This window comes from Athene noctua, chromosome 1 (assembly GCF_965140245.1).
Source record: "Athene noctua chromosome 1, bAthNoc1.hap1.1, whole genome shotgun sequence".
Classification (NCBI taxonomy): Eukaryota; Metazoa; Chordata; class Aves; order Strigiformes; family Strigidae; genus Athene; species Athene noctua.
In genome coordinates, this window is record NC_134037.1 from 11,789,835 (window position 1) to 11,815,286 (window position 25,452).

Consider the following 25,452-nt stretch of genomic DNA (forward strand, 5'->3'; position numbering starts at 1 on the left):
TACAAAAAAGTGTTTAAAGTATTAGGTAAGCACTTGATAAATGAATTCACCTGAAATGGTGAAATAAGAGTGCTTTACCCCCTAAAGAGTATTTTTTAAAGCTGTATAACTCTGTATAGCTAAAATGTAGTTTTCTTTGTTATTAAATTAAAACCATATTCTTTTCTTGCATTTAAATTAAAATTTAACTCCTAAAAGCAACAGAAGATAAGCACCTCTAAATTCAGCACGGAAGGCAGAGCTTTTTCAATTTTCTCTCACAGAACATTTTATGAAACAAAATCAAAAGACCTCTGCCTTCTGTGCCGAATTGAACTAAATCTCCTCATTGAGGCATGCAAGGTCAAGGGGGAATTGCGCGTTATGTTCTCATCTAGGTTTTAGTATTATTTCAAACACTGTACTAACACATTTGAAAAAGAACCTGACGTTCAAGAGAAGTGATGAGCTATGCTCAGCATCACATAGCTGATCAGCAGCAGAACACAGACCTATATCCCAGGGCAAGATCTGATCTACTGTACCTGCTTAACCATTAGCTTAAACTTATATATACATGTGTTAGCCGTGAGCAGCTTCCACAAACAGCATTGGCTAGACAGGCTGACGTGCATGCAGTGCATTTTGAAACAGAATAAAAGTTTTCCCTCACCCCTTGCCAGGGGACATCTGTGCAGACCTTTCAACCTAGACCGGTTCATTTCCAAGTTGATTTTCCAGGCTGACAGAAATCAAAGCCCTGGCAGTAAAAAGTGATTGCTTTGTTTCTTCTGATGAATGCAAGTTTTAGATAATTTCTGGCTATAATGCAGAAATCATTTCAGGGTATTTTGCTAATTTTATAATTAAATATGTATAGCATTTCAGACATGACGTATGGCTAGACAAAATTTCACAAAGAACAGAAATTACTGACATGGTACGTTAATTACATCTACATAAACTAAATAATGTTAAATCTGTACAGTGTACAGGTGGGCAAAAAGGATGAAGCTCAGCAGGTCTCCTCTCTTCTTTCTATGTGCATTCTTTGATACTCATTGGGGCAGAAAGAGGTCAAAATGATACAGCAGATAATGTCCCTCCCTCTCAGTAGCATCTAGCTAATTAGGATGCAAGAGAAGTCGTCTTTCCTGAAGTCAGGTAACTCTACAGCTATCTCTTACAAAATAATTTTGCCTGTGTCTGAATTCCCTACTCCCAGATACTGCCAAGAGTCAGAAGGCTGCTTTAGGTAGCCCAGCAGCCTGACCCAGCAGCCTGACCTGGCGTGCCAAATCCTCTGCTTCTGCAGAGTTTCTCAGCAGGCTCCTGTGTGCTGTCACAGTTGAGTCCTATCCACTTCTGGCATTTTAAGTGATGATCGTAATATGTATTTCTGCAAAGTGTTTAAGAGCGTGTTTCCTTACCTGTGGAAACACAGTAATATTTTATCACCTGCTTTGCAGGAAAAGGGGCCAAAGAATAACAGTCTTTAATATTTTCATGTTTCCTCTGCTACTGTTTATTTTCCTGTGTGATGCCTGACTAAAATGTTTGTTTAATGTAGTCGGACAACTCACCTTACCAAGGCAGCATTTAAGCTGATGGAAAAGCCTCACATCTGCTTTATTCTTTCTGTGAGTGAACTAAACTTTTCCTTATTTCTGAGTAGGATGCTCATATTAAATTACTGGAGGAAGGCAACGACTTTTATGTATTTATTTTTAAAAGTCAATCTGCTTCATAATTTACCCCATTTCCAAAAGAAAGAAAGTTGTTTAACAAGGACTTTTATTACTTGCAAAAGTTTTTGGTTTCCTGTGAAAGCCTTGTGAAAATAGTAGTAATAATGTGGAAATTTCTCATTGGGTTTATTTCTGTTAATTATTCCTCTTTTTCTTCTTGGGGGGAAAACCCAATGTAAAACACTCCCATCATAAATATTACTCATAAGGCGTGAATGTTTTGGTAATGGAACTGCTGATCATTTCCATGAAATGTGAGACAAAGTTGGGATGTGGTTGGGGAAGGGGAGATTGTTTATTCACCCCTGGTGGGGTTTCATCCCTAGAGATACAGTTTATTCCCACAAATTTGCAGCGAGTCTAATGATGTGTTGCAAATGGCATCAAAAAAGAAGGGGTAACATTAACAAAGCAGAAAGAATGTTGAAAATAAGTATATGCCAGTTAAGTGCTACCAGCTACAGTTGCTTTGTGTTAGCCAGTGCCAGATGGTCATCTGCAAATTGGCACTTTATTTTCCCTAGGTCCAATACAAAGCACCCTGAGTTCAGAGGAAGAATTCCCTTCTGCAGTAGGCTCATACCTTTTGTCTCAGAGGTGTCTGTCTAGACTTCCCCAAGGAATATCTGAAGTAGAGCTCATGGCTCTGTCACAACTGACATTTACTGGTTGAGAATTTGATTCATTGAACTCTTCTATCATGCAGTCCTGGCAAAGCACTTAAACACATGCTAAATCCATACACATGGGTAAACTGTAGGCATTTGTATCATAGAATAAGGGTTTTTTTGAAAATACTATCTACAAAGCTGCTAACTAGTGCAGTACCTGTCATTCCATGTGCCTGAAGGGGACACTGGTCTGGATGTGATTTCTGCAGTCAGCTATAACAATATTTCAACCTGCTTTGCTGCTGCTTCTTGTCATGAAAACGTCCACCAGAGATCACCATCTCCCTTGCCTAGTTTTTTAATGTGACAACATTGACAAGGAGAAAATGCAGACAGAGTCTTCATGGATCTGTGGAGTAAATGCTGGCTTATCTTGAGCAAACTCAGTAGTGCAGGGGATTGCTTGCTGGTTGGTGCAATGGTCAGGTGTATTTAAAATGAGCTTTAAAACCAGTGGTTTATGTTTAATGAAGGGTGGTGTTAAGTTCACCTTCCATACCAATTAAAGCCACTCCACCTGAGAGGAAGTTCACCTTGTTCAAAGGAGGGGTGGCCCGGTTGCTGAATTTCATCAGGCTTCCTCAAGAAAGAGTCAATGTTGGGTCCCAATCCAGCAAAGCACTTAAACTGACCTCCATATAGCTGCTCACATGTTTAGTAGAGCATATTAACCCTAGTAGAGCTCAGGCAGGCACCACAGTGTGGAGATGCTAAATTGCTGCAGACAGTGTCCATCCTGGCCAGTCCCTGTGGGACTGAGCACCACCTACACCAGACCCTTCTATGCCCTTCTTGCGGGGTAAGATAGCAGACATCTTCTATGACCAAAAGTCTGGATCCCAGCAGAATCCCATCATCACAGCCATCCACCAGGGTATGTGGGAGATTAAACTGGAGATGTGTATTTCCAGCTAAGGGATAGTTCTGTCATTGGAAGATGATGGCAGTTGTTCCAAAGTAACCTAAAGCAGGATTAAGTCCATAGACATTTCAGTTTCCATCACACACCCCACTTCATCTGCACATGCTTCATCACAAAAGTAAATGAGTGTTTTTTGCACTCCTCCACAAAGGATCTATTGTTTGTCAAGCACCTGGGTGTAATTGTTGAATAACTTTTTATTTTTGCTTTTAGCATCTACTATGCTTTCTCAAGCACAGCTGACTGATTTTTTTGTATAGTTCTGATCTTCCTGCAACTACAGAACCAAGCAGATTGGAGAAGTCTGTCGTAACAATTGCAGCTATTTCTGCCTATTTATGTTGATCATGGTTGTATATTAACTGTATGTTTTAATTCTAAATTCAAGCGTAAACTTAAGCAGAACCCAAAGTCAATGTTTACATCTCATAAACCTCTAAACACCAACATTTTATCTAATGTGTGTGTGCATGTGTGGTGTGGAAGCACATGTTCCTGCATTAGTCATCCTTGATACTAAGCAGTTCCTTCTGTTTGATGTTTTAAACAGTAAGTTATACAGTATTTCCAAGATTGATGTTGGCAATAATTACTGGTAGAAAATATGTTTTGCCCATAGGAAATTACACTGCTGTTTGGTATTATTAGTTCTTACCACTGTTTTCTGACTCTTTCTGAGGAATGACAGAGATTGCTTCCTCAAGAGCAAAGGATAAACTGGAAAGGAAACTAATGTTACACTCCTCTGAAGAACCTTACAATAAGACAGGCAACTTACTAGGAAAAAAAATGTGATCAGATAGTAGTACATTCCCCGAGGAAAATGTATTTTCAGAAGTTCAATCTACTTTTTGCAGGGCATTTTGATTTAGCATGGGAATCCAGCCTAGAATAGATTCATCACTTTGCAGTTTAAGCAATTTTGCTTTAGAGTTCAGAGGACTTTTGAAAGGGTTGCATTACAGCACATCAAAGTACAGATAAGTTCTGTTGCACATGAAAATGGTGATCTTTGGCAATAATTGTCGCATTGATGTTGGATTATTTTCTTGTTCTATCCTCTGCTTGTAGTCCCTCAGAAGGACAAGCAAAACTCTGCATGCATATCTGCAACTCGATGTTGAACAGTCATGGATTTAGAAATAGACTGTAAAATCTGTGGAGCAGAAATTATGTTTTTCCTGATAGTCTGAATAGCCTCTGACATGCTGAAGTCAACTCTTGACTGGGACCTTTAGCACTCCCGCAAACTGTAACTAATAGTTACAAATAAAGATCCAACCGGCCAGTCAGTTAGGACTCTTCGCTTTTGCTACAGTTACCATCAAATTATCAGTTTACTTTTATATTTTCCAGTTTACCTTTACAGAGGCTGGGAATGGGAATTAAAACTTGCAAGTGTTTTGCATATTTAAAGAATATTTCTTAAGCATTTTGTAATACCAGATTATTGTGAAATTATCCTGCTGCCAGGCAGATTTACTAAGGGAGACATCAGTGAAGCCTTCTGGGAGAATGAAACTAAGAATTTGTGGAGGTTCTAGGGGAGTCCCTCATGTGACAGAAGAAAGCGTAATTTCGGGCTTTTCTATGTGCAGTACTGCCAGTACCTGACAAAATGTGTCCCCGGTCTCTACTGTGGTCCTTAGCCAAGACAAACAACAGCCTAAAGTAATAGCAATAATAGCAGTTAAATGGCAAATGGTGAAATAGCAGATGTGTTTTCTGAAAAATAAGACAGTAAATGATAGTTTTGTGAGGCAGAGCATCAGAACTGTCCAGGGAACCTGCAATGTCAACATGCGAATGAAAGATATATGGAAGCAAACTAAAGAGAGTGAGAGACTAATGACAGTGTAATGAGATTGCTTGTTTTTCACAGGGCATAAGACGGTTATTAAAACTACTGTACTTCCTCAAAAGAATATTTGCAAGTATGCACAGGTGTACAGAGGTCGCAGCATGGTCAGTCAGACTAATGTCATGGAAGCTTTGGCTTCCTTAACCATGAAAAGGTGATTAATATTGAAAGGTTTAGTAAAGAAGGCTTGAGGATGAGTTTAAGGGGAAAGATTAAAAAATCTTCTATATCATTATGAGCAAAAGTGCATTCTTGAAGGATCTAAAATTATGGTAGACAAATTTGTAAGAAATCAAAGGAATACTGGCAGAAATAAGGGAGATGAGCTAGGTGATATGCAGGTAATGTAATGTAAATTCCAAAAGTATGGAAAACAAAGCAGCATTGCAAGCCTTTATAAATTATCAGAACTATTAGTTAATTGGCTTAACACATAGGTGAGATAACTGACAGAACTAGAATATCAATATGAAGGAACATAACTTGCTTCAGGAAAGAAGGGAAGGGAGAAAGGAGGAGGATGTGGATGGAGGACTTGTTCTGACATCCAGGTGTTAAAGACAAGGAGACCTGTTGAATATAATGGCCACCAAACCATGACAGATGGATTCAAGAGACTTTTTCTGAGAAACTTCCAAGCCATGCAAAGAGCAGTATGTATTGTGCTTGATGTCTGTAGAAGGAATCTAGCAACATATAGACTGTTCAGTTAGTTTTCATAATGCCTTGCCTTTTATGTAAAGCAGAGAAAGCAATTGGCAGAGAATATATAGCAGTTTGATACAGAGAATTTGAAGTTGAGAGGCACATTGGCTGAATATGTTCACAAAATGGTAACATTTGTGCTAGGACAGAAATACTAGACATGTCTACAACATAGAGCTCTATTCATCCACTAATCCCCTTAAAATCCTGTCATAGTGGAGAGATATAGGTAACACTTGACTAATCTATCTAGGTGACTACTTTAGGGTGAGATGAATTGTGTGCTTTCCACTGACTGTGAAGGCAGAAAAATTAAGCTGAAGGACATGGTAAAAGTTTTCAAGCAAAGGAGAATAATTTCATCGACATGTCCATGGTAGATGAGGTAATGGTAATGTGTAATGAAGTGGATTGCAACAAAAGTGATTCAGATTAGATTTTAGTTAATGATAAGAATGGAATTCTAGACTGGATTTCCCAGGAAGGTAATGAAACTTTCATTGTCTGTGTTTCCTGAGGATAGGATAAATATCTGCTGAAAATGACACAATATCATTGATTCTCCTTAAAACAAAAGGACCAATGGAGATCCCTTCCAGCCCTGTGATTTCATACATGGTAATTAAAGATACAAGAGTAGCATCCAGAATTTCAGAACTCTAATGAGGGACAATTTACCATAGTAAGAACCAAGCAAAACAAATGAACAGATGTAACACAGATTGTTTTCAGTAACCAAGATACAGACAGAAAAAATGTCAGACACTAGTTAAAAGCAGATCTGAAAATTCAGAAAATGTCTGATTGAATGTCTGAATGAATCTGCATTCTACAGGTTGAATGCAGGATACAGAAACATCATAGTAGGACCTGCCAAAGATAGGTAGGTTACCTCTAGAAATCATCTAAATGAGCACAGGACTTGTGGTAGCACTGGAGTATGATCATCCATACTGTTTAATTATTAATGAATTTTCTGGTATGTTTTTAACCTTCTCCATCTAGCAATCTCCTAGTATTCAGACATAGTTCAGGAGCATGCACGCTCTTTCCAATAAGCAGTTTGGGTAGAGGAAAAATTGAATGATGTGAAAACAAGCCATTCTATTCCAGTTGACCTCAGGGCCACAAAATTATTCCTGGCTCCATTTAGTACAATGGTGCAGATACAGTAATTTTTTATACCTGCAAAGCAGCAACAGTTTGATTGTTGGAAAGTGGTTGTAAGAAAACAGACTATGGAAATTTGACTTCACAGTTGTCAAAGTAAAAGGGAAGTAGAAGCTGAGAAATTGATAAGTAAAAGCAAAAGAGAATGCATTTAAATTTGAGGAGGAGTAAGACAGACTAGGAAAGACGTTCTTCTACAGAGCTATCGAAAAGGAAAGTCTATCAAAAGCACGCCGTTGTGGAAATACATTCTTTACAGAGTGTTGTTCATGGAACAGCAGAGTGATTGTTCTGTATTGAATGAGTACTTGATGATGATATAATTAAAGGCAGACAGTAAATCATCATTTTCCAAACCATCAAGCCATTTCTGGAAGAACTGTACTATGCCCTTGATTTAAAAGTAAACCTGTAAGTCTCTAACACCAGAGAAGGAAAACTAATAAAGAGATTTGTTCAGACTTTGATGTAAGAAATGTGGACTAAGTAAGCAAGTTGTAGCCACTCTTCAATTTTTTTTACCTGAATCTGGTAGAATTGATGTTTAGTACTTGTGACCCTCATAGTACAGTACTAATCTAGTAGAATATTTTGTTACAGATGGTGAGAAGTATTGCTGAAAAATGTAAGCATTATTCTACTGAGATATACTATTGAGTTCCATAGGAACTAATATTGGAAATGAGATCCAAAGTCCATGCTGTCCAGTCTCTCATTTCCAACAACAGTCAGAACAAAATGCTTCCAAGAAAAGGCAAAAGCTCTGCAAAAAAACAACAAAAAAAAAGGTCTGCCAATTAGTAAAGACATCATTCTTAGAGGTAAAGGCTTAATGACCTGAGGCTTTTGTAGTAGTATGTAGCTCCAAATTTTGGTTATAGTTTGTTAAGAGAATTCTAAATATTTGTTGACTTCCAGTGTCTTTGTTGTCACTTGAAAATTTCATGGTCCTGAGAGGTTCTTACTGTAATGGGCTGTATCCCATGTGCTGTATCATAAATGGTGTAAAATGGATTTCCTTTTACAGGTTCTGATTATTTCTGCCTCTTGATATTCCTTTGTGTTACAAATGATTTGCAGAAGATTTTTGAAGAACTAAAGGGATCTTTTCTGGGCCTGGTTGCACTTCAGATTTGTGGTTTTTAATGATAATGAGCTGTCTTTTTTAAATACCTCAAACATAAAGAAGGACAGAGACCAGCTGGAAAGTGTTATTTGACTGAAAAATACATGAATTAACTAAATTATATTCAACCTGGAAAAATTAAGCTAATAGAATACATACGAATTAAAGAAAAAAAAAAAAAAGTATCTAAAGAATAAGTTCTCTGTAGGTGAGGAACAGATTCAAGGAAGCCGTAAGAAGCAAGAGGTGAGGGAGCCAAAATGGGTGATAAAAACCTACCGTGCTGCAGGGGCTCAGAATACCCTCTCAAAGTACGAAGAATACCTGCAGCCTGCACTACAGTCATGAAGGGATCACCACCACAGTCATGAGGGGATCTCTGGTCTCTTACAGACTCCTTCAGTTCTAGCTAAAGGAAGTTTATTCATTTCTTGGTGAAAGAAGACAATACCTTACTATATAGTGGCCTTAGTAAGAGAGCATGTCTCTCCACTCTCTGTATTTATCTGCTCAGGAGGTTGGTTGGTCAAAATACAGTAAGACTAGTGGCATCAGATTTGTATTTGGGAAGCATGATGAAGGCAGAGCTGCAGTCTCCTTTTCCTCTGAATTTGTCCACTCTGGAAAATCATATAGTACATTCTTCCAAAGTTAATGCTGTTGAAATTGTGCTGTCTGGACCTTGAAGTAAAAATGTGGCTTCATGTTTCTCCCTGTACCCATTCCAGAGCATAGCTCCTACTAACTTACAAACTAGAACAATATTTTGATGTGTGGGACTTAATAAATTTACACCTACAGCCACGATCTTGTTGATAGAGTCAACATAATCTGAAGCCAACAGCAGTAGGGAAATTAAGTGAGCTTGGGTAACCCTTTGTAGTCTTATGTTTAATTTAGTCTGATGAACAAGCTATTAAAGAATGCGTGTGTGCATCCATTAAAGTGTCTAGATTGGGGCTATCTTCACAACCACTCATTTTTGTTGGAAAAGGAACTATTCTGGTTATTTCCTGAAATTCATCAGCCAATGAGGTTGAAAAGGGGTTTTTTTCTTTGTTATTGTCTCAAGTTCCATTAGTATGGCATCTCTTTCTGTCTATTCTTTCTGTCACAGTAACTTCATTTCCTTAGCCCAGCAAAGAATACATAATTAAGATACTGACTACAGAGCAAACCCACACAGAATGAGATCTAGTCAAGGTGCCAAAATGCAGAGTTGATTTTTAAATTAATCGAGGGCATGTATATCTCTCAGAGTTGTATCAGGGTTAAGTTGGAAATACTTAACTCTCGTTTATATTTTGTGGATATGTGTACTATGTGTAAGTCATTTTTTAAAGGTTTCTTTTCATACAGACATAGTTCCAACTCATCTTGGATTTCCACAGACAACATAATGTGACCCCTCAGTTTCTATTGTGAGTTTATGATTAATCTAGCCCTAATCTAATCTGTTTCTTCCCTAAAAGCAAGCAAATGATCTTTGGATATTCAGTAACCAAGCAAGAATTTTAAAGACTTGAGGAAAAACACATATTTCAGTCTAAGTAGAGGCAATCTCTGTATTGTTTCAAGAATCAAGTATAAAGAGAAAGTTTATCTGTCCCGAGTCAGAATCATGTTTCTTTCTGAAATTATCACAGTTTTCCAGGTTCCAGCATAGATCTGTCGATATCCATAGAGTCAACTGACAATGTATTGGTTTAGGATATAGCTCTAAAATCTTTAAAAAGTAATAGTAATGCTGCCAGACATGTTTCTTCAAAACCAGGAAGTCTTCTATTTCATATGTTTGCTTGACTGCATTGTGGATATATCAATGTGTTTGAAGTTCAGCTCAATAGATACAGGTATTCATCTAACAACTGGCTAATTGAATTGGTGGTTAAATAGCCTTAAGCACTGAAAAGCTTGATTGATTTCAGTCATTATTGTTTGTGAAAACTAGTAATTTAACTGAAGGATATTAAATCCTTGCTGTGACACTTTGGGTTAAAGAGCTACCAATGATATAAAGCACTCTTTTCTTTTCTGGATCCTTGATTTGAGCCCAATCAGGATTCCTCTACCACAAAACCCCCACAAATAAATCAAACACATTTTGGCACAGTTTGTCGTCTTTGCTTAGCAAATGTATGAGACTAAACTGACACTGATCCTTAATCACCTTTAATCCATGGAGAGGGAATGATCCTACCAGGGCAGGAAAAAGGTCATTGACAGGATCATGGGGAGAAACTAAGTTGGCAGTTAATTTAATAAGCCTGACCTGGGAATAAATGAAGGACTTCCATTTTCAAGTATATAAAAGATCTGCATATAAAAAGTTAGGTTCATTTAAGAAGGTATTTATGTGTTAGAAGCACAATAAACATGGTGGTATTTGTCTGATAAAACTTCGATTTCAATTTTAAGCTCTAAGGCCTTATTGTTTTGATAGTTATATAATTAACAATAGTTTTTTCATTATTAAACTCTAGTGACCTGGTTATGAATTGCAAGGGGTATCAGCAACTTGAGATGGAATAGAATGTAATAAAAATGCTTTGGGGTTCTACAGCTGTCGTCAAGTACGTTGGCCAGCTTCTGTAGGTTTGTGACAACATTTTCTTTTTTTTTTTGGTTTTTTTTGAGAAGTGCTTTGCCTTTCCTAGTTGCTATGTGAAAAAAACAGCATGAAGGAATATTTACAGAGGCCACAATACTGCAAAGATTCATGTTACATGCTTCACTTTCTGTACTTTGGATTATCTCACTGACCCAGGCCAACTCATAATGTATAAGTCCAGCATATGCATAAATACAGATTTGAAGGAATGGGATTAGACCAAAAAAAATAAGGAAAAAAAAATGCTTTAGACTGTTAAACCAGACAAACAAATTGAATAAGCAAAAATACGTTGGCAGGAAAAGCTAAAGAGCTTCTATAAATTCCTTTCCTAGAAATCTTAGGCTGATTCAAGATCAGATCTTTAGCAGCCTGTTTCCTAGATGGGAATCGAGAGTGCAGAGGTCCTGAGCTTTTGCCGTGAAGGGAAAGAAAGGATGAGAAAAGAATAAACTTTGTTCCTTTCTTCCAAAGTCTTTTCAGGAGAGGACTGCAGTTTATGTATCCTCAGTGGATAGAGATGGCTTCTTGAGACAAATCTCTGCGAGCCAGGATTTAGTATTCAAGCCCAGCCTTGGTATTGCAAACCTTCCATACCAAGTAAAGTGCTCTCAAGTCATTGTGTGGGTCTCTGATGGGATTTCTGAAGCGCTCACATTCATGTCCATGAGAACTCCCTTCTCATTTCGGGGTCCAATATCCAAGTTACCAAAGGAACCAATGTATTTAGTGTTCGTCTCATTTACACATCTCATCATAGCTGTGCTGTGGTGGGGTTCTTCTGATGCTGAATGTTTCAATGATTTATCACTGGTTAAATTCTTCCTTCAGCAGACAGGTAGAACTGGCTTGCTTTTAATAGAAAACTGTATCAACTGTACAACTTTTCATAAAGCTCATACAAACACTGCATACACCTTCATTTAATGACAAAAAGAGATTGTTTCAGTTGAACCAAGTATCAGTTAGGGATTGATGGAAGACATACCTTTTTAAAGCTACAAGGCAGTTCTGGTCCTTTAAATATTTAACATTATCACATTAAGCATTCCTGTTAAAAGCAAAGAGGCAGCAGATCATATGCAGAAGTGCATGTGTGCGCACACATGCATGTCTCACAGAGACACATCTTGACTTTGGATACTCATAGACTAGGCCTTAGCTTCAGCATGGACACCAAGGTCACAGTTCCAGTTCCACACAGCTTGTTATGGGAAGTCCCTGTATTGGCATTTTGAGCCAGGGTCCTGCAGACTCCTGGATGTGCTTTATTTTGCACATTGACTAATTCTGCAGATTCTGGTGACACAGGTTCATCGCTCAGGAAGTTCAGCACATTGAGTCTAGGTTGCATTTTATATTGTACCTGAAATCAGACAATCAAACCCAATATATATTTTTCCAGGACTCTTGGTAATGATTCTGAGAATCTTTGGAGATTTTCAGCTAAAGAAATCATAGGTTGGAAGTCTTTCCAGAGACTAACACCAGGTAGCAAGAACTGACAAGGTGATCTCACAAGACAACCTTCCCCTGCATAGCCTAAAGAAAGATTTCAGAGGCCATTCATTTTGCATGTCTCAGCTTCTGGTTGTACACCGTTCACAGCCTGATTTTCAGAGCTGCTGAAATCCTCATAATAACAGTCCCTGGGAGCCTTTTGAGCTGGCTTTCTAATTACACACAAAAAGTGAGTGAATTTGTCCGAGTTATTTAATTTGGAAAAGCAGTTCAGTATTCATGAAATAAGGAAACAGAGCAGGTTGGGGTTTTTTTGTAAAATAAAAGAACTAAATATTTTAAAAATGCCAAGGTTAGCAGAGTATAGCATTAGGAAATAACAGAGATTTTTCTCCCTGAACTTACGACTTCGTTTTTGAGAAAAATAGCTTTTCTGAAGAAGCCCAGTTTGACATTGCACAGCAGCAAGAGAGGGTACTATTCCTGCTCTATAATGGCATCTCTTTCAATATAGCTTTCTATGTAGATATTAAACATCTTATAGTGTAATGGGAATTAGAGGGAAGCAGTAGATTTAGGATATTTTGACCTTAATAAAGATTTTTACAGTGTCTCCTATTATGTTCTTACAACAAAGTTTGGGAAATATGAAATAACTGAAACAACTACTAGACAGATGTATGCCTGGAAAATGGGATTCAGGAGAATTTTTGAAACTGGAAAGATGTAGCTAGCAGGGTTTTGTAACAGTCTTATCTTCGTTCCTTTGCTATTCAGTAGTTGTGTAAGGGATGTAACTGATGGAATACAGTGTGTGATTACTGAATTTACAGACAGTTCCACATTAGAACATGCTGCAGATATGCTGGAAAGGGGACGGATCAAAACGACCTTCAGAAGCTAAAAGAAGTGGTTGGGGGGCAGGGAGAGGAGAATGCTGTCATTCCTTAAAGAGCCAAGTTGTTTTGTACGTAAATGAAGTATGGGGGTGGTAAATCACTGGTTATGCAGTAGTACTGCAGGAAAAAATTCTGGAAATATCATGGGTCACAAGCTGATACAGGTTAACATGTGATGTTGTAAAGTGAGACATGATTTTCATACATACAAAAATAACGTGGGCTGAAAGAGCTACAGCACTACTTTTGAAGAGAAAGAGACACTCTAGCATGAGCTGAAATACTCTCAGTGCAATTCAAGAGAGAGATGAGCTGCTGGGTGTATCTAGAGGAAAGCAAGCAAGAATAATAGTTAGTGGACCTGGAGAATAGTACCTGAGAGATTGTTGGAAGTGTAAGTTATGTGGCCTTCACAGATATTTGCCCTAAGATTAGTTGCATTAACTGTATTCACAACTAGAGGAGCTCAGGGCAACGTGCTTAGATGTGGACGCAGCAAATACATATGCTTATCAGTTTCCTGTGGCAGTAAGGTTCATAGTTAATTGCACATGACCTTAAAAAAGTACTTCCTTTTATTGTTTTGCATTTTAATGTATTGTGCTGTTAGAGAGGGGAAAACAGTGTATCGTGAAGTATCATGAACATCATGGCAAGGACACATCTTTAATTGTACTACTTTGGCTGTTTTCCCCACCATTCTCAGTTTTGCAGTGTCCCACAGAGGTTGTGACTGTTAAGCATACACAGTTCTTCAGGTGTGGTCATGTTATGTGATTTCTGTAATGATACTGCAGAATTATGTATCGTCCTACTACTACTATTTATGAAACATAATATATGATTTGATTGAAATTTTGAGTAAACATGCACCGTGAACAACAGTCATTTTAGGGGTCTCTGGTTTCTGATTCCATTTTTTGCATTAATTTATAAACTTGGAAAAAGAATATTTTGATTATTTTTTTTTTTCCACAGATAGATTGATAACCGCTTCTTCAATCTGAATTTCTTTTACTAGTGTGTTGTTTTTTTTCTCTCTTCTCTTTAGGTCTCTCTCTCATTTCTCACTGCCTGGTCCTCACAAACTATCTGACTGTCCTGTGCAAATCCATCAATAAACTACTTACCCATTGACTGAATCATTAAGAAATAAGTTACCCATTATTTTAATACAGAGCTGGACTAGAATCTTAGGCCAGGATTCATCCCACCTCAGTTTAGGCACTTAAGGTCTAAAGGCCTTATCACTGAAAAGTCATCTTGAGAAGTGATTTAACCCACCCCAGAAATTATCAAATCACCAGGTGTGTTCAATATTATTGAGAGGTTTTAGTAATAATCACTACTTTTTTGGTATTTGTGATGGATCTAGACCTTATTCCTTGCTCTGATGAAAACCAGCTAATTAATCTAATCTAATCTAATCTAATCAAATCTAATCTAATCTAATCTAATCCTAATCTTTTTTCTTTGCTTCCAGACTATTTAACATATTGCAACCTTTCATTTTACAGCTGCTTAGTTTCAACCAAAGGTTATTGTGTGAAATGTAACAGGGAGCTTTTAGAAGACCAGTAATTTTTGTCATCTGGTTGTGTTTATTGAAATGTTCAAGAAATTATAGATCGCTAAATCAGTATTTTTCCTTTGTAAAATCAGTAGTGAGTAGACAGTATTTTCCAGCCACAGGGCAGGGTGATCCCTTCATAGCAGAATTGTTATCAGCTCAGCAATTCTGTATTTAAGGTTCTTTAAAACTCTTAAATTCACCTTCTAGCCCTGATATATTCTATATTTCCTTGATACCTCACTACTCAAACAGAAATTGTTATTCCCAGAAAAAGAATCTAGAGAGCAGAAACCTTCTGAATGTGTTGAACAAGAAAGTTGGATGCAAAAACAGGGAAGTTATTTAGCTTCCAAACAGTGTAATTATCTTTTTTAGCTACTCTCTTAGCCTGTATGAATTCTGTTGTAGACCTCTTGTTTCTCATATACCTAAGGAATATTTTATTGTTTATTTTTAAAACTTTCACTGTTTGTTCTTGGAAATCTACTTTTGCTCTTTGCAATTTCCTCTTACTTAACGCCTGCTGAAGTTTAAGTTCCTGTTTATTGGCTTCCCTAGGATCATGTTTCCAAAATTTGAAGGGTTTTTGTTTGGTTGAAATAGACTCTTGAACCTTGCCATTCATCCGGTTTAGTTTCATCCTGCCTTCCTGGTTCCCTTTCTTGCACAGTACACAAGCTTTCAGAGACAGTTCCTTTTAAGGTATAGTCATTGCATTTGTTGTCTTGCAGTTTTACTTTTAGGATCTTTATGACTAATATAAGTTTACTAAGTGTGTGAATTTCACTTCATTTCTTATTTTTTACTGCAAAAAACACACGAGCAACTCAGAAATATGAGCAGAGCCCATCAAGAACAAGAGGTAGGACAGTGAAACCAGTAAGGTGGGAGAAGGGGAGCAGGGGAGTACCTGCTGGTCCCACTTTTGCTGTATGACTGAACTGGAGGTGGAGAGCTGCCTGCAGAATCCCAGTAACATTGAATGAACTGGTATGTGTCAGGTTCAGCACTGGTGGTCACCAGTATTTTCATCCCTGCCTACCACCCACTGCTGATGCTACAAGGTAATGGCAAAAGTTCTGACTGCAGGCAGGCTATCCACCATGTCCTAGTAACAAGAACCTTATTCTGGACTGGAAAATAGAAGGTCTGGCATACCAAATCCTCATATAATGGGTTGGGTACAAGCCCCATTGCCACAGATACACTGCCAAATCCAGACTCTTGCACTTAGTGCTTTTTGAATCTTGTAAATCTGTAGTAAGCCACATCTATTACCTGAAGGTCCAGCATCTAGGGTAGCAAGCACTGCTGTCTGTTCTGCCTTCTGACACAGAACAGTGCTTTTGACAGACAGCTTCATTTATAGGTTATAGTTTTGAGCACTGAAGTTACATTTGTCACATTAGGAAGAGGAATCAATATGAAATTAATTAAATACCTAGGAATTCCTCATTGTCTTTCATACCTCTCATTTAAGGTTTTCCTAGATTTTGTTTGAAGCTGCATTCTAAGATGTGCGTCCTTCTAAAAACAGGTGCATAATGCATCAGTGTTTGGAGCTGAATTGAGAAAAAGAAGAGCAATGTTAGCACGTGAACTTAATGCTGTAGATGAACAGGCTTTTGCCAGCTGCACCACAGGATTAGACTGGGTTGCTAGACATAAAACTGCATGGAGATCTCTTTGCCCAGTAGAATAGAATGGGACCAGCAAATTTGCTGAGTTATCTGTGTGATGTCACATCTGCAACCCTTTCATCTTCCCTAGGAAATGAAAAACTTGCACTAGCTGCGTTCAATGTTCAGTTGAAAAAGCCAGCTCTGCAGGCATATAACGGAATTGCATCTTCTTTGACTGTCTCAGAAGTAGATACTACTTTCTAGGATTTTCTTTCACTTGAGAGCATTGGCTTTATCTTTTAACATTTGATCTCTGCGGCCATCACTCATCTCTCCAGTGGCATTCTGTTTCCTTAGAGCACTGCTGGAATTTAGCCAACTCCATGTTTTGGTCACCGTCAAAGACCTATGTGATTGCCATTTCCTCCCCTGTCATGCATTGTAAGGCTGTATCACTCCTGTCTCAGAGCAGTATCAGATCCAACACTGTCACTAAGTATTTATACACAAAACTTCACTGGTTCAGATATTTAAAATTGTCAGATTCTTTTAACTTTCTCCTGTTTTTCAGGAGATAATTTAGTATTTTAGAATACTTTCAGTCATTCTAGGATCTGGAAATTGAAATGCTTTAAGGTAATTTAGCTATTCAGGGTCCTCCATTAGTTTTGCAAACTGGTGAGAAAGGAGAAGAATATTGCCCTTCATTCCCACAAAAGGTTATGAATGTCTCTATGATCCAGCAAGCATATAGGCTTCAGATTGTGAGGGCAGGAGAGACTTGACCATCTTATTAGCACAGTAGGGTGACTGGGCAGAAATAAAGGGTAAAGGAGGTGCTCAGTCTTTGGATTCTGATATCTGCACATTTCTTCAGTACAGCACTGGTGGCAGAAATAGATAGTTCCTGTTAAAACTGTAAAGTCTGAACAGCCTTTGGAGAATCTCTCACTCTCTGCAGACATAGTGCAACATTAATGTAGCAACTCTTGATTCTGCAACTGAATACATGCGGTTTATTCTAGCAGCAAAACTCATAATCCAACAGGCATGTGCTCGTACAAAGCCAAGCTTTGGACTGTGCACTGAAATTTCTTGTCGAGCTTCTGTAGTTTCTGTTGTGACAGAAGTCTGGCTAAGTGGACACTGTGATTCTTCTGTGTCAAAATGTTTAAATTTATGAATATTTAGGCATCTGGACAAACTTCAGACCCACACTTCAGAAATGCTGAGTTCCCACTCTTGTCTAACACACATGGGACCTGCCAGAACTCAACACCTCATAAAATTAGACTGGTTTTAATTAGGTGTTCAAGCATTATTGTCAATCATTTATGTCCCTGAGACAGTAGCTTGCAGACCAACTCACAATAAATTGCACTGAGCCATTTTTAATGCTTTACATTCCAGAAAGGTAAGGCTTAGACATTTGGTGTCCAGTCTAGTCCTGTCTGTGTAAGCACCATCAATATTATGCAGGACTGCAGTTTTCAGTGATACTTGTCATTGCCATTATTTTTTTTTTATGTTGAATATTTGAATGACTTGTGTGTTGAAATGTCAACAGTGTAATAACCTATTGATAAATAATGCCTTTTAATGTATGCTTCGTATTTAAAAGCCCACTCTCGCAAAGATTTCACAGGTGGTATATCATGCTTACGTTTACCTTTCTAAAGTATGTAGATAAAGCTAGTCATCAAAGTTCCTTCTCTGGTCAGGAGGAGAGAGTCATCACCATGGGCTAATTCAGAAGTCTGTAAGATGTTCCAATGGTGTCCTTCCCTTTCCATTAATTATGGAATTAATTAATGGGGGATTACTTAATTTAGTCTATATGCCTTTTTAATGATTCAGTTAGGTGAGATAAATTCTACCCTTTCTGTCACAGGGATTCTTTTCAGTGGGATTGTCAAGATGATCACTGCTCTAGTTGCCTTACCTTTCTGCAGGGTTGGTCCCATATTGTTTTTTTCTAAAAGACTTGCTGTGTACTTACATTATTACATGTTTCTTTTTCTGCAGCCAACATCTTGTATATGGCAAGCCAAGAAATGATGAAGGTCGTGGAGAGAGACAGTACAACCATAAAGCAAAATTTAAAGAAGGTAACTATTCAATGCTCAGAGTTTTCATGGGAAGCCCACATGCACGAGGAAATGTTACATCCAGTTATATTTGTGCAACACCAGAATTTTAGCAAGCTTGATTCTGCATTTATATTAGTGTCATTCCACTGACTTTGGAGAAGCCACTAAAGGGGTCACTCATCATTAAAATGACATTGATCCACACCTTTGTAGATGTAGCATTCACCACTGTCAGATGTAGTATCCCATCTGGTATGTTTTCCTTGGTGGAAGAGAAACAGTCTGTGTTCTGGCTAAGCCTGAGATGTGGTTCCCAGTGAGGTCAGTGGTTACCTGGGTTGTGATCAGACCGGCAGATGGCCAGCCAGGACATGAGTGCAGGCTGATTGACCAAATCCTCTGCCTTTGCTGCTGGACAGGTCAAGCAGAACATGTACCATCTGTGTTGTGTGGTGTCAGTTAATATCATGGGATTCTGCAGGCTTGATTTTTCCATGGCATCAAAACATAATAGAGAGGACTCAGCAAAATTATGATGGCTCCACAGTTTCAGCCATTTGACGGTAGTGCAAGAAAAAGATACAGAAAGTGCATTCCTCGGAGACTGGAGCTACTGCTGCTATACGGGTAATTGAAGGAGTTCTGGGGACCTTTCTTCTGCACTGAACTTTCTTGTCTGTATGGATTTACTGTTGAAAGAGATCCTGGTACAGTTTTGGTCTGGACCAATAACATTCTCCCAGTCAATTCCCAGGCACGGCTCAGGGGTTGGCACAGGCCCGGAACTGTTCCTAATTGGAGATTTGATGTGGGCACCCTGTTTTGGAGGCTGAGAGAATTTAATAGTGTGGCCATAGTCAGACAATTCCAGATGGCTTGTGAGCCAGACAACTGTCACATTTAATAAACTACTATTGGTGTAGCCTCTGTGTGAGTAGATAATCAGTATAACATATTAGTCTACTGTGTCTCCTTCCTTCCTTCCTTCCATTTTTTTTTTTGTATCATTCCTCTGTTTTTTGATTCCAGCACTTTACACTGGCAGAGATTTTCCTTGGAGAATGGAATTTTCTAGGACAGAGGTCCTAGATCTCTGTAAGATTACTTTGTGCCTTGAAAATAGATACAGTACAAAGTTCACTTCATAAATCAGTCATTCTTTTTTTGGCTGGAAATGAATTTATCTTTTACTTACCCCATTTGCCTTCTCTGCACTTTGAAAGGTATGTTCAGATGTTTCAGTTCTAGTTTTTTAAAGGAGGTGAAATAGCACACAGGAGCAAGGAGCACTGCACTGCACTAGAAGTTTTTTCACATTTTTGTTGCAGAGTTCTCCTGCACTTTGGGGGAGAATCTCAGTGAAGAAACTGAAGGACTGATCTTGCAGACTGCAAATATTCTGTCTTGAACAAAGCTTTCCATGGGTTGATCCAAAGCCCAGTGAATTCAAGGGAAGGGGTTGATTTTACTGACTGAATCACCTCTCTGTCATGGAGCTGCAGGGTCTGCCTGTTCCTTGAGGGCAAGGGAGCCGTGAGCCAAGAGTGACCTCAGCATAGGCAGTGACCTCACCAAGCAGGGTCCAGTCCCACAGCACCCAAGCAGGGCAAGAAAACGGTCCATCATCTGTCCCAGACAGGGCACAGCAATGAACCAGGTCCTGTGTCCATCCAGGGAATCCAGTCAGGAGCTGTCACATCCCGCTCAGACCAGGGCCACAAGTGACTTAGATTCAGGGATTTACAAGTTGTCTCTCACAGGAGCAAAAGGAGACAGGGCTGGAGACAGGACAAGAGACAAGGTTACAGTGTCAGTCCAAAGTCCATCCAGGAGGCATAGCCAAAACCATGATGGAAGGCAAGCTGCACAGCGGCATCCATCCAGGTGACAAACTATGTACAGTGCAGTTCCAGTGTCAATCTCGGACACAGGGACAGGGACGGGGCTAGAGACAGATACTCCTGCAGTGTAGCTTGAGAGACAGAGGCTAAAGGTGAAGGACAGAGATGGAGACCCTGGACCCATAGTCAGGGAGTGTGGGTCAGGGTCCCAGGCAAGGCTTGTAAGGCCTGTTAGTGCCCTGAAACTGAGGGCAGGACTGCAGGTTACCACGTTAGTAGTGAAGAGTTTGCAGCAGCAGGCTGCAGGTGCTTTAGGAAATTTTAATCATGAGCACACATGCTTGAAGTTAAACATAAAAGCTGGATGAGGACAATAGTGGTGACAATCAACTGCAGCTCCAGAGACTGCAGGTTGTCTACTCAGATACTTCTCATTACAAAAATACTTATTTCTTGTACTGAGTGAAGGCCCATATCCAACAGTAAGATTTTGCAGGTGTCCTAGTCTGCTTCATCTGTGCTTTTGTTGACTCTGTCAATCTAAGCATGGCCTTGGCAGGCAGGAGCTTTTTTAAACCTGTGTTAACTTTCTTTTATTGATTCTTCTATGTCCTCATACTTTCAAAGTGGCAAACATACTCAAGAAAACAAAAAGCTGAAGCAAGCTTATAAGCAGTTGGCAAACTGAAGAATGCTTCTCTTTTTTCATCTTCTAGTAATTTCTGGGAATGTAAGAATTAAGGAAAAAATTCTGAGTTGGCATTATGTTAAATTTGAAGTATATTGACAATAAAAATGGGCTTAACTTATAAAGGTTGGAAGTTTATATAAACAGGAACTATAGTCCAAGTTGCTATAGAACTGGCAAGCTGTCACTTCAAAAAATTTATACTGTTTAGTAGTCACTGTGATCATATGCTAAAAGCCAATCTTAACACCTGACTTTGCCAGCTGCTGTGGAATAGAAAAGTTATTTCTGGATCTTATTTGCATTCTGTGATCTGAAGAAGAAAGAAGAAGAGACACTAAATTATTCCAGTCTTTCCATGCCCAGGTTTAGCTATAATTATTACTAGTTAGGGACCAGGAGAAATTCTATCTCCAGACTCCAGATTCTTAGTGTAACAATGCTAATTGCTCAGATTTACACTGAAAGAATAGGAGCTGGAATATTGTTTGGATAATTGAGATGTCACTTATAATGTTCTAAAGACAGCAGTTGTGTTGTACATTAAATAGCAGTGGAACTGTATGAGGAGGATGGAGGCCTGTCTTCTAACAAAGTAATATGTGATAGAGCATTTAAAATACTGGCTCTAGAGCTATTTGTGTGAATCAAGCACTACGTGAATATAGGCTTCTTATTGCAATGACACAGGCAGTTGTGATAAATCAGAAAATCCAATCAAATAAGGCAGGGGATATTGATCCAAGATTTGCTGAGCTTTGATAGTTAATTATCATTAGCTGAATGTGTGTAAGCCAGCTGAGCTATGTTCTTTCACTGTAATAACACCAACTCCTTTTCCTAACAAACTGGAGACAAAGATACTACTGCACCAGAGGAAGTTTATGTAATTCTTGCACAAAAGGAAGTGGGTATAATTCTCTATTCTTAAAAGATGCGTCAGCTTTGAGCATCATGGAGCTTTTACAAATAGAATAAAAATTTTAAAAGAAATGGAAAATGTTTTCATGTGCCTGTGACGGACAATGATATTTCCATATTAGACGCTTTCTACAACACCTAACTTTTTAAGTCTGCATCATGACACATTCACTGCTTTATTTTAAGACTTAGCCTTATTGACTCTTTCAGTCAAGCAAGTTTATGAACCTGTTTTAATCAAGAAGATACTGAATGAAAGAGTAAAACTAGGGGGCTTACAGAGGAAATTTTGTTTTAAAAAAATCCCCCTCATATTTTATATTTATCGAGATATATTTTGTTCATTACTCCATGTGTAATACACAGTAGTCCTATTTTTAAGTGTAGTATCTTCTCCAAAGCCCATCTAAATCAATAGAAGAGATCTCACAGACTTCAGGAAGTCTTGAATCAGTTTGGCAGTGATCTTTCTGTAGTGGTTCATAATTTCTTAAGCCCATAAGTGATCTCCTCCAGCAACTGAAAATCTTGATTCTTTTGGTTGGCATGTTAAAGCAAAAAAAGGTTTATGTGCTCCTTGAGTTTAGTTTTGTCAGTGGTCTGGTATAGCAGATACATTAATTGAGTAAAGAAAAAGACAGGAAACATCTGAAGTAGAGATACAAAGATGAAATCAAATCTGTTGTCAGCAAAGAATAATTTTTAATCAAGTGGGAGAAAGTATAAACTGGAAGATTATGGACACATGAACCTATTTTTACTCAGACTGAGGAAGTCTGTATTGTGGGTGGCTTATAACCACATGGTTAAGTGGGGAAGAAATTCAGTTCTGAAAAATTAAATGAATGAAGTATATATTTACACTTCCTGCTTATTTCAATGATGTATTTAGAATTTAAAGTAATACAGGTTTATATCACACCAATAATACGATAGAAAATGTGTTGTCCAAAAGTATCAACTAAACAGTGATATGCAGTGATTTAGAGTAAAAATTGCAAAAATAAAGTATTTCATTTCCACAGAAACATGCTAGGTTTTTCTTTTGAAAAATTATCTTTACTAGAGAAAATTTTTAAAACTGAGCAACTATTTTGACCCTTGAAGCAGCTGGTTTGATATTGTACAGTGGTTTTGTTTTGACATGCACAGGGATTTAGTAATTATTCCCAGTGAAAGAAGCATGATCTGAAGATAAGCGGTTAAAAGAATACTACAAATACTTTGCCTGCCCGCAGCCTGAGTGAGTTGCTTGCCTACATTTGTGAAAAACCTTCCAAACACTCCAGCTGAATAGGTGCAAAGTGCTCTCTGGAGCCAAGAACCTCTTTTTTGGCTGGTCTCACATCCTTTTTGGCCTGCGCTCCCTGGAGGTGCAGAGTTGAAGTTAGGGAAGTTGCACATGTGCTTGGGGATTTTGGTGTCTGTGTCATTTAACCACAAGAACAACCTTCTCTTTGAAGCACCCAGAATGCCTAATCAAGCATCAGCAGTTTCTCTCCTTGGTGGAAAAGGATCCCAGTGAGCATTCAAAAAGTTCAGTGTCCCACAATATACTTACCTCTGATTTTCACTTTTTCTGTGAGCTCCTGTTACCATCATTCATGCTGTGTGGTATTCTAATAAAGAAGCGATGACATGAATTTCCAGGATCCTGGGGATAGGTATAAGGTGTGTGCTACACAGAATGAGCAAAGACAGCAATATTTCCCCAGTCTTCTCAAGAATACTTAAGAAGTTACTGTCCAACCCTTACTATCAATTAATTGCTTACCTTCCCTCCCTCTGCCACAGAGCTCATTGCAGAGCTGTGAACAAAATTGCCATTTACAGCCAGCCACATGTTGGTCCTGCTGTTGCATGAAGGATTTGACTGATTCATCTTAGATAAAGTCCCGCTGAATATAGACAGTGTCAGGCTAATATTCAGAAGGAAATAACTGTTTGCAGTTAAGTACGGTTGGAAGAATCTGGCGCAGTAATAGTATTGCTTAAATAGTGGTTTCAGGTCTGTTTATTTTTATTTTGGTATTTATACAGACTTGGCTTCTGAAATATTCATGTTCCTGACACATCTAAATATATACCTTTGAAACACTTTTAAGTCTTTAAAAGTTACATAGGTAGTATAAATAAGTTAATCACCCTGGTTTGTTGATAAATCCTGTGCATCCTTTTAAAAAGGATATTTTTACTTTGCATTGAGTTTGACCCTTCATTATCTGTGAGAAAGTAGAAATAGAAGTGGCCTCACTTGATCTCTTGGGTCTACGTGCAGAGCAGCCAGTAGTATTGCTAACAAACTGCAGCAAAGTTAAAGAGAAGCCCGTTCCCCTCCCTTGATCTACCAGATTTCCAGTTAACACTGACAAAGGCATGAAAACAGGGAGCCTGCATCCTGCCTGTTTGGTAGAACAGTTCCTGACACCAGGGAGAGGAGTAACACATCTTCCATCACATGCAAAGTACCACTGCGTCTGGCCGTATCTCAGGGTTTACATCCTAATTTCTCTGAAAGTAAAATGTTTCTCCACTCCCTTTCCAGTCAGGAAAGCTATTTTTATTTATTATTTATGTTGGTTTAACAAAACTGGCCACGTTCCGTACATTAAATAAAATCACCACAAATACTTGAACTACCCATTACACTTTTAGTACAACCCCCACAAGGTTAGTATTTAAAAATAGCACTGTGTACCCCAGATTGTCAACTGCGTCTTCTCAGAATGGTCCATCAGAAAAAGTTTGGCTTCACATTGGGAAGTTGAGAAATCCCAGTTCTGGTAAAACAAGGCAAGAAGCAAGTTCCAATGACCTTGCCATCAAACCAGCTGATCTCAACCATGGCAGGATCACGAGGATAGAGGTGGTGTCTTGGAGAACCAGATCCCAAAGAATTTAGGGCTTCCTAGGACAATGCCAGCTCTTTGAATTCTTCCCAGAAACTGATTACTAAAGCCAAAGTACAGCTGAAACAAGTCAAAAAAAAAAAAAAAAAAGTGTGTCCCAAACCAGTCTGTACCCAAGTCGTTTATACTATTCTTTTGGCAGGATAAGGTGGAGACGCTTTCATAATTCCAGAGAAACTAAGTCTATAAACCTTGATTGATACTAAAATTAATCCTGGACTAATGCCTTTTAAACTAGTTTTCATCCAAGAGCAAATGAAACTATTCACTGGTTACTGTCGAAAGATGTTGCCCAGAGAGAAACTGCTGTCTCAACCAGTGAATGCATGTGGGAATAATACTGATAAAAAGTTAATGTATCAGAGACAAGGATTTCAGCAAGGAGACTGGTACAATCTTGCTTGCCACGGCACGTGTGCTGCTAGTTTATGTCCACAGAGATCAGTCCTTCACTCTTTGCCATCAGCTGGAGTGGTGCCTGCCCATGTAATAAGATCCTAAAGTTGTTATAACATGTACCAAATTCCAGAGAGATAGAGGAAACTCGATTAATATTTTTTAACTTTTTGGATTTGTTTTTCATTGTTGACCTTTGACAGCCACAGAAGATGCATAAAAGAAATCTCTCTGTAATTTATACTTCTGTGAACTGTCA

At 38.5% G+C, this 25,452-nt stretch overlaps 1 protein-coding gene across 1 annotated transcript in view; it reads left to right on the plus strand.

Annotated features, from left to right (window-relative positions):
• LDAH (lipid droplet associated hydrolase) overlaps window positions 1-25,452 on the plus strand; it is a 127,850-nt gene that overhangs the window by 92,485 nt on the left and 9,913 nt on the right. Inside the window, exon 6 of the mRNA XM_074895568.1 lies at window positions 18,374-18,456. Within this exon, the coding sequence (XP_074751669.1) occupies window positions 18,374-18,456 (83 nt within the window). The remainder of the gene's footprint in view (window positions 1-18,373; window positions 18,457-25,452) is intronic.